The sequence below is a fragment of the Eriocheir sinensis genome, chromosome 54, assembly GCF_024679095.1.
Source record: "Eriocheir sinensis breed Jianghai 21 chromosome 54, ASM2467909v1, whole genome shotgun sequence".
Classification (NCBI taxonomy): Eukaryota; Metazoa; Arthropoda; class Malacostraca; order Decapoda; family Varunidae; genus Eriocheir; species Eriocheir sinensis.
The window spans coordinates 126,857-137,468 of NC_066562.1; the positions used below are offsets into that span (position 1 = coordinate 126,857).

A 10,612-nucleotide genomic window follows, 5' to 3' on the forward strand; every position below is an offset into this window, starting at 1 on the left:
TCTACTCTAGCTCACCCCTATTATCCAAATCTCTTCTGCATGAGTAAACTAGCATCTTCATTCTTTCATCACTTTTGCTGATAAACTCCAAAAATGCCTGCCTTCATCTGTAATTCCTCCTGCCTATGACTTGAACTCTTTCATGAGGAAAGTATCAAGACACCTCTAGGAGCAGTGCTTAGCAGGCTTTTTTGTGTGCATGAGTAAACCAGCATCTTCAGTCTTTCATAATTTTTGCTGGTAAACTCCAAAAATGCCTGCCTTCGTCTGTATTTCCTCCTGCCTATGACCTGAACTCTTTCATGAGAAGTGTATCAAGACACCTCTGCCTAAAACTGACCACACTTCTAGCCACTCTTTTTTTATTTATTTTTCATAGGAGCAGTGCTTAGTGGGCTTTTTTGTGTGTGTGATTTTGCCCTTGAGCTGCTTCCTCTACCATAAAAAAAAAGTAAGCTAGTCTGGTCTGATGTATATGAGCTGTATTCTCAAACATTTTGGCACCCAAGCACACATATTTCACCAAGCTTTCCTAGGCATTTTGGGCATTTCCAGTGGTAGTTTAATGACCCTAGTGGTAGTCTGACCCTTCCTCTGTACCATGAATGTGAAAAAACACTCCTGAAAACCCAATTAATCTCCTTTGTTGGCCTTTGGAGATAGTTGGTGTGAGCGGAAGCATCTAAAAATTCCGACTTATGTGCCTGCTGTAGGGTCTCTCGCCACTACCTTGGCTGTTCTGCTTGAAATGTATAATTATATAATCCGTGAGTGGTGTCGCTCAGCCCTTCTGCCATGACTGTGTGTGACTTGTCTTGCTGTGTCAAAATAAAAGTGGAAAATGGTTGAGGAATGAATGGGTGAGTGGCTTAATGAGTGAGTGAGTGACTGAAAGAGTAAATGAATAAGTGAGTGGGTTAATGAATGGCTGAGTGAATGAGTGAGTGAATTCATTTTTTTACATTGCTGTCACTGAGTTTGATCTTAAATTTATGGAGTATTAATTTTTTATGGTAACTTGATTTTCTCTCTCTCTCTCTCTTACACACACACACACACACACACACACACATGACCCCACAACTCATTTCCTGTGTGTGACATCTAAGTAATATCACACACACACACACACACACACACACACACACACACACACACACACGAACAAACAAAGCACATCCTGTAGGGCGCAAAGATGAGCTTGATTCACTCCTATGATAATAATCCTCCTCCTCCTCTTCCTCTTCCTCCTCCCTCCCTTACTAAACTTCCTTCTCCATCTTTAGCATCCCCTCCTATTCCTCCTTATACCCATTTTCTCTTTCTCTTTCTTCTCTTTTTCCTCCTCCTCTTCCTATCCCATCTTTTCTTTATCTTTCAACTTTTCCTCCTTGTTCTCCTTCCACTCTTCCTATTCCTTCTCTTCTCTACTTCTAGCTATCTTGTTTCCCTATTTTCTCTTTCTCCTCCTATAATTCTCCTCCTCTCTCCTCCTCCTCCTCTCTCTCTCTACTCCTTTTCCTTCTTCTATGGTTTCGTTTTTTGTTTTCCTCCTCCTCCTCCTCCTCCTCTCACTCATGATGGAGGGAAATAAAATGAAGGTGGTGAGTGAGTGAAGCAATGCACCCCCAGTCATATGATCCCTATTATTAGTTTTTTATAAAGATTTCAGAGTGAAGGAAGAGCTCGTGAGGAGGTCAGGACTGTACTATTGAACATTTCAGCGTCCAAGCACACACACATTTGTCAAGGCCTGCGCAGGAGTTGTGGGCATCTCAAGGGGTGGCTTTATGGCCCTGGTGGTAGTCTGAAAAGGTTTCTGTACCATGAACGTGGAAGAAAAATTTATGGCTATGTGATTAATCTTGTTTTTGGCCTTTAGAAACACTTGATGTGAGGGGCGAAAGCATCTGAAAATACCAACATGAGATTACTAAGAGAACACCATTTTACACTGGGCTCCAGCTACTGCCTCTAAGGTTGATATTCTCAGATGCTTCCGCCTCTCACATCAACTACAGAGGCCTCCCGCCGTTCACGGGTATTTGGTTCTGCGAGATTCCCGTGATCCGCGAATCTGCGATCGACGGGACTATAATCAAATAGGGAAAATAAGGTTTCATTCTACCATCTCGATCGAATAAAAAAAAAAAAGGATTTCTAAGGCATTTCTAAGCACTGTTATATAGTTTTACATACACATAAATCACAAATTAAATATGGACTGTAATAACTTAACACTCATGTCCAGGCAAGGGGTAATGTAGGCTCTGTTTTTCCCTATATATCTTGTGTTTAAGCTACTACTGCTGCTCTCCTGGTGATCTTAATTGTCTGATGTGATGGTTAGTTGTGTTGTTTAATGCCCTGACCCGCCCAGTAAGCGACAGTAAGCGAGAGTGAGTGTGTAAAGGTTCGTTGCCTCACCGTCCTCGCCGCGGCCGTCATCTTCTTTGTTTTGCTCCAGGTACATGTGTTGCCAGATCATCGTACTTGACGCACAGTATATTCCGTTTCCTGACCCATAACTATTGCACAAAACATCCCTAATTAACGGTTTTAACAATAACTTTAACTGAATATCATTATTAGTGCAAAGACAGCGTTGCCAAGCTTGAAAGACCCGAAAAGCATCTGTGTATCATACTTAAGGATTATTTCACTTACTTTAACACTGTAATGTTCCGTTTGGGAAGGTAAGAGATGTAAAGTTATTCCAGTTTTATTAATTATGTTTTCTGTGTCCCAGATTAATGAGTTTTCACTACAGTGCATGTAGGATAACTGTGGTTCTTAACAACCATGATCCTGTCAGCCAAATGTCAGACCCACGGGGAAATAGTGCGAATAGCACTGCAGCCTTCCATGCATGAATATGACACTTAAATCAAATTTTGATGTTTAGAAAGCAAAAATAAGTAAGTTTCCTTTAGAAAGAGAGTCCTGTACATCCAACCCAAGATTCAGCCCCAGGGACGGTTTCTTTGTTTACATTGCGCAACGTTTGAGCTGGGCGCTACAGACCGCGTATATGCGAGTTTTCATCCGCGTTTGGCAGGGGGTGTCGCGACCCCCCCCCCCCCCGCGAATAAGTGAATCCGTGAACAGTGAGGCCGTGAACGGCGGGGAGCTTCTGTATTTCCAAAGCCCAAAAAAGAGATTAGTTGGGTTCTCATGAGTGTTTTATTAGGTTCATGATACAGAGGAAGGGTCAAACTACCACCAGGATCAAGAAATTACCCCTGGAAATGCTCAAAACTCCTACGAAAACTGTGTCAAATATGTGTACTTGAGTGCCAAAATATTTAAGAATATTACTATTAAGCCCTCCCACAGCTTCCATGGACACAGCACTGAGGGGAGGGGAGAATTTTCCTTTGAGGAAACTCCCACAACCACAACAATCCTCTCCTGGCTTGTTCTTTTCTTCCCACTAAGACTGCATTTCCTCTACCTCTCGGCAAAGGTAAGGTAAAGTTGGGGGCTGTGCGTAACCTCAACATTCATCTCCGTCACATTGGCCCTTGTGCCTGTGGTGGGCAAGAACCATTTTCCCGGGACGCAGGGCACGTGTAATTTCCAGGGTTGCTACCATTTACCCTCCCCAGGTTTCCCCAGGTACCCATACATCGCCCAGCCTTTAGTGTTAAGGAAGGCATAAGAAAGCTACCAGTTCTCTGGAGGCTATTGAGGGGCTGTGATGGATAAGAATGTGGAGTGTGATAGAGTAGAGATTAGATAAGACTCAAGATTATGCCTTCCTGCCCCAGTGGATGCTCTGGGGAATGGAAACAATGGCGTGGCTGAACAAAAACACAGTAACGACTAAGATACTACACTAAGATATCATGATTGGAAAAAAGATAAGGGAAAAAATAAGGGGAAAATGGAAAAAATAAGGGAAAAGGAGAAAATAAAATGGAAAAAGGGGAAAATAAAGGGAAAATAAGGGAAAAAGGGGAAAATAAGGGAAAATTAAGGAAAAATAAGGGGAAAAATGGAAAAAATAAGGGAAAAGGGGAAAATTAAATGGAAAAAGGGGAAAATAAAGGGAAAATAAGGGAAAAAGGGGAAAATAAGGGAAAATTAAGGAAAAAATAAGGGGAAAAATGGAAAAAATAAGGGAAAAGGGGAAAATAAAATGGAAAAAGGGGAAAATAAAGGGAAAATAAGGGAAAAAGGGGAAAATAAGGGAAAATTAAGGAAAAAATAAGGGGGAAAAGTGGAAAAATAAGGGAAAAGGGGAAAATAAGGAAAAATAAGGGGAAAAAATGAGGAAAAAAAATAAGGGAAAAATGAATAAGAATAATACCTAGTCATTTAATGGGGAGGCGCTTGATAGACACTATTTGAAGGACAGTCATCAAACGTTTATCCTCCAAAAAGCAATGAAAAAAATGATGAAAAATAGAAGAATTACATGTATTTTTTTCTTAATGATAATCAGCCTCAACAGAAACATGAAAAATTATGAAAAATGGATGAATGATGATGAGGAGGATGTTTTCATCAACTTTTTTATGCTACCAGACTTCATGACCAACAGACTGCAACATTACACACCAGAGAACTCCCCAAGAAATTAAAAGATATTACTCAGCAAGTCTATGTACTCCTGCTGCTAATACCTTGAAATGCACCCCAGTCAGGCCACCACTATGTTACACGCACCGCCGCATAAATGTTTGCTCAGGCTTGTCAACTGGGAGGCAAACATACACTCAGGCCAATGTTATTAACCCAGTATCAGCGACAGGGCAAATTTGTGGCTTTACCGCGTACCAGCGATGGGCCAAATTTTTGCCATGATATAAACCCCCCAAAATAGATGATGCATAAACTGATCACAAATGCGTTGATATATAATATGAAATGGTTTGTGTGAGGGGTGATTTTTTTTCACTTTTCTCGCCTTTAACCCATTGACTGCAGATTTCCTACTAGAAGACATCACCAAGCTACAAGAATGGAACAAAAAGTGGCTGCTACACTTCAATAAAGAAAAAATATAAAGTCACGTGCCATGGGAGGGGATATCCAGCATACCTATACCACATGGGAAACACTCCACTATCCACCACAGAGGCAGAGAAAGACCTGGGAGTATATGTTACCAGGCTACCAGTGAAAGCCAAATTCATGCCAATCGCAGCAGACGGGTTAAGAAACATGATCCCCACAGCTATCAGATTAAACATATCGGGCTTCCATTACAACCATTTCCCAAGCCAAATAGATGATTAATTCGATTTTCATGGGTGATTTTCCCGTTCATGGTGTATATATAAGCCATGTAAAGCTATCACTAGGATCACAAAACAGTTCGTGGAAATCCCAGCAACTTCCACGAGAGACTTTTCAAACAGGCAAACACACACTCAGGTCTATATTATTAAATGTATCAGTCTCCAATTACGACTATTTGCCGAGGCCACAGAGAAGAGTGATATTCCCGTTCATGGTGTATAAGCCGTATAAAACCACCACCATGATCACAAAACAGTCCATGGAAATCCCAGCACCTTCTACGAGAGGCTTTTCAAACAGGTGAACTGAGGCACCGATATGTTTAAAAATACGGGCCATAATCTGTTTACTTCAGAATTAATAAACTTTAAATGAATGTCAGAACCGACAGGCAAAATATACACTTGCATACACTGAGACCAGAGTAATAATAATAATAATAATAATAATAATAATAATAATAATAGGTAGGGAAGAATGAGGGGGAGGGAGAAGAGGTTTATGAGAGTGTCAATATGAAAGTGAATATGAAAGTGCCGCACACCGACAGCCAGTTACAACATACAATGAAGCGGCTTTTATTTTATAGTGAAGGAAGCAGCTCAAAGGTAAAAGAAATAACCAAGAAGAAAAAAAAAGCCCACTAATCACTGACCCTATAGAAGAGAGTATTGAAGAGTAGCCAAAAGAGAGGTCAATTTCCAAAGTGTGAAGAATGAAGCGAAGAAAGTTTCGTTTAGTCAGCGCAACATCTGTGGTCATATGCCGGAGAGACAGGAGGGGGAAGGAATTATAGGAGAAGGGAACAGATCCCAGGAGACAGGACACAACCCTCGATTAATACCTGGTACCCATTCACTGCTGGGTGGACAGGGACGTCAGATATCGGAAAAGCCGCCCAAATTTTTCCACTCCGCCCGGGAATCGAACCCAGGCTCTCTCGGTTGTGAGCCGAGTGTGTTAACCACTGCACCACGAAGCCCCCCTAGCATGAAGCGTATCAAGAATTTATCGTAAACAGTTAAATCAAGCTAGTCTAACCATGGCGTCACTGGGTGGGTGAGGCAATGTGCCCCCTAGCATATGCCCCCATAGATTGACTTACTGACATATCTAATCTAATCTAACCAGACTTGGCCACTAACTAACTTAACACTAACCTAATTTGACACTAACCTAACCATACCTATCCTACTCTAACCTAATACCATTTAACCTAACTACTAAATGATCTAACACTTACTAACCTAACTTGACACTAACCTAACCATACCTAACCTACTCTAACCTCACGACCACTTACTAACCTTACTACTAAAGTAACTACTAAAGTAACTACTAACCTAACACTAACCTAACTAACCACTAAATCTTACCTAACCAAACCTAACCTGCACCACACTGCAAAAATGCAATAAGCAGAGATAAATCTATCCATCTATTCATTCCCAAGACCCAACTGATTGACTGACTGATACATCTAAGCTAACCTAACTTGAGCTAACTTACCTAAATCTAACCTAACCAAACCTAACCTGCACCATCCATTCATTCCCAAGACCCCAATTGATTGACTGACTATTACATCTAAGCTAACGTGACTTTACTGAACTTACTAAATCTAACCTAACCAAACCTAACCTGCACCCTGCTGCCAAAATGCAATAAATTGAAATAAATTCATGCATACACTCCCAAGACCTGCATTTATGCCGGGTTCCAACTATTCCGTTTTGACGAATCCGTCAACGTTTATGACATCAAAATGACGTCACCAAAACAGCGGCCGCTCGGCATGGATGATCCACTCCGTCAGTCCATCACTCACCATTTGTTGACAAACATATGGACAGCATTAACCACAACAACTTATTGTATATGTCATTTTGTAGCTAAGTACTTCCATTTCATATGTAAATATTCAACATCACTGGACTGGCACCACCACCCCAACCCCGGATCCAAAAGTTAACTTGAGTTCATCTCTGGAACGGCTCCGTTGATGACGTCAGGGATGATCGACGGAAACGTGAAAACGAAATAGTGGGAACCGCGCCTTACTGACTGATTGATACATCTAATCTAACCTGACTTGACCTAACTTAATCTAACCTAACCCTACCTAACCTCTTCAATCAAAATTGATTTCTCTTTTGGCCTCTCGTAGGTCCTGCTTTTCTTCGGAGCAGCATCTGGCGGGGAGGGGGGTTGCCCTTGAGCTGCCTCCCTTGCTTAAAAAATATAAAAAATTAACTAAATTTAACCTAACCATACATGACCTGCTCCCCGCTGCCGAAATGTGATAAATGGAAATAAATATCCACATATACATTCCCAAGACCCCAACTGATTGACTGATCTACTCTAAACTAACCTGATGACCACTAACTAACCAAACACTAATGAACCAAACTTGACACTAACCTAACAACTTTTTTTTTTTTTTTTTTTTTTTTTTTTACGTCGTGGCCTATTGCGCCGGTAGGCTTCTTCCCAGTGGATCCTGATGGTCAGCCCAAGGCTTCTTCCCGGTGGGGCCTAATGGTCGGCCCAGCCCGTTCTGGCACAGGCGAGTGTTTATAGTGGCGCTATCTTGCATTTGCTCATGCTGCCCTCCTGGGGCTCATCTTTAATCCTAGAATCTAGAGTCCGGGTTGATAGGTGGTCTTCTGGACAGCATGTGGGTAGTTTTAAGCCACTCGGCGGCGGCTGAAAAATCCCAGCTTGGTAGCACCGGGCGGGGATCGAACTCGCATCGTCCTGAACGTGGCGCCGTCACGCTGCCCATTCAGCCACCACCTCCCCTATAAATTAACCTAACAGTTACCTAACTTAACACTAACTAACCATTAAACCTAACCTAACCTAACCTGCACCCACTGCAAAAATGCAATAAACAGAAATACATCCATCTATAATATATTCCCAAGACCATATGCTAGGAAATAAATATCTCACCACTCCACTCACATAAGGTAAGGTAAGGGTAAGGTAGGGTAAGGGATGGGAAGGGAAGGGAAGGGAAGGGAAGGGTAGGGTAGGGTAGGGGAAGGGTATGGTAAGGTAAGGTAAGGTAAGGTAAGGGTTAGGGCAAGGCAGGGGAGAGGTAAGATAGGGTAAGGGTAAGGTAAGTAAGGTAAGAAGAGGCAAAAAACAAACCCCCTGTGTCCAGTCAGGATTACACCACTCAAGACACAAGTAAGGTAAGGGTAAGGTAAGTAAGGTAAGGGCGAGAGGCAAAACGCAATTACCAAAGGAGGAGGAAAATTTAGGGTGGGGTTAGGGTAAGTAAGGTAAGGGGGCGAGGCAAAGCCCAAAGCCTGTGTGTCTCCCATTGGCAATGACCAAAGGAGGGGGAAATTTTAGGGTGAGGTAAGGGTAAGATAAGGGTGAGGTAAGGGTAAGGTAAGGGTAAGGTGAGGGTAAGGTAAGGGTAAGATAAGGGTGAGGTAAGGGTAAGGTAAGGGTGAGGTAAGGGTAAGGTGAGGGTAAGGTAAGGGTGAGGTAAGGGTAAGATGAGGGTAAGACAAGGGTGAGGTAAGGGTAAGATAAGGGTGAGGTAAGGGTAAGATAAGGGTGAGGTAAGGGTAAGATAAGGGTGAGGTAAGGGTAAGATGAGGGTGAGGTAAGGGTAAGATGAGGGTGACATAAGGGTAAGATGAGGGTAAGATAAGGGTAAGGTAGGGGTGGGGTAAGCATAAGATAGGAGCAAGGTTAAGATAAGGGTAAGGTAAGGTAAGATAGGGGTAAGGTAAGGGTGAGGTTAGGGTGAGGTAAGCATAAGATAGGGGTAAGGTAAGGGTGACATGAGGGTAAGGTAAGGCTAAGGTGAGGGTAAGATAAGGTTAAGGGGGCGAGGCAAACCCCAAAAGCTGCATGTCTCCTTACCCTCGGCGATGACCTCCTCGACCGTAACAGAGTGCCAGTAAGGTAAGGGTAAGGAAAGTAAGGTAAGGGTAAGGTAAGGTTAAGATATGGGTAAGGAAAGTAAGGTAAGGGTAAGGTAAGGGTAAGGAAAGTAAGGTAAGGGTAAGGAAAGTAAGGTAAGGGTAAGGGTGAGATGAGGGTAAGGTAAGGGTAAGATAAGGGCAAGGGGGCGAGCCAAACCCCAAAAGCTGCGTGTCTGCTTACCCTCGGCGATGACCAAAGGAAGAGAATAGAATATTTAAGGATGAAGTAAAGGTAAGTAAGGCAAGGGTAAGGTAAGGGAGAGGAAAGTAAGGTAAGGTAAGGGTAAGGAAAGTAAGGTAAGGGTAAGGTAAGGGTAAGGTAAGGGTAAGATAAGGGTAAGGGTGCGAGGCAAACCCCAAAGCTGCGTGTCTGCTTACCCTCGGCGATGACAAAAGGAAGAGAAGAGGATATTTTAGGATGAAGTAAAGGTAAGTAAGGTAAGGGTAAGGAAAGTAAGGTAAGGGTAAGGGGGCGAGGCAAACCCCAAAGCTGCGTGTCTGCTTACCCTCGGCGATGACAAAAGGAAGAGAAGAGGATATTTTAGGATGAAGTAAAGGTAAGTAAGGTAAGGGTAAGGAAAGTAAGGTAAGGGCAAGGTAAGGGTAAGATAAGGGTAAGGGGGCGAGGCAAACCCCAAAGCTGCGTGTCTGCTTACCCTCGGCGATGACCTCCTCGACCGTGACGGTGTGCCTGCCCACCACGAACACCTTGCCCAGGAAGCTGCCGTGGCCCTGCTCCTTGGCGCCCTGCTCGATGATCCTCTGGCGGAACAGCTTCTTCATGGTGGCCGGGGAGGGACACTCGGCCACTAGCACAGGTTGACAGGTCCCATGGCCACGGCGAGAGCTTGGCAGGTCCTTCCTTCACGTCACTTTGCCGTCCACTTGGGTGCCGCGTGTAGCACTTTCATGCCCCGGGGAGTGCCACGAGGGCCACTACCGAGCCATGGTGGAGGCACGGCGAGGAGGAGGAGGCACGGACCGCGGTGCTCAGCTGGTGCAAGATGGCTGCCTCCGGACCCCCTCGGACCCTCCCCTTCCACGGACTCAAGGAAACGGGACTCTTTGGATGGCACACTCGCCTATTTCCAGACCCTTGTGGACCTGTCAATGGACCCTGGACCCTGCCTATTTCCAGTCCCTTAACATTGTGGACATGGCAATAGACCCTGGACCCTGCCTATTTCCAGTCCCTTAACATTGTGGACATGGCAATAGACCCTGGACCCTGCCTATTTCCAGTCCCTTAACATTGTGGACATGGCAATAGACCCTGAACCCTGCCTATTTCCAGTCCCTTAACATTGTGGACCTGTCAATGGACCCTGAACCCTGCCTATTTCCAGTTCCTTAACATTGTGGACATGGCAATAGACCCTGAACCCTGCCTATTTCCAGTCCCTTAACATTGTGGA

The 10,612-nt window shown here is 43.8% G+C and overlaps 1 protein-coding gene across 50 annotated transcripts in view; it reads right to left on the reverse strand.

Moving 5' to 3' along the window:
• The window catches only part of LOC126983473 (AP2-associated protein kinase 1-like), a 129,893-nt gene extending 119,508 nt beyond the window's left edge, over positions 1–10,385 (reverse strand). For all 50 annotated transcript variants that reach the window (XM_050836222.1, XM_050836223.1, XM_050836221.1 and 47 more), the window contains exon 1: positions 9,854–10,385. In XM_050836222.1, the coding sequence (XP_050692179.1) occupies positions 9,854–9,980 (127 nt within the window). In that variant the 5' untranslated portion in view covers positions 9,981–10,385. The remainder of the gene's footprint in view (positions 1–9,853) is intronic.
• Positions 10,386–10,612: the final 227 nt, after the last annotated feature.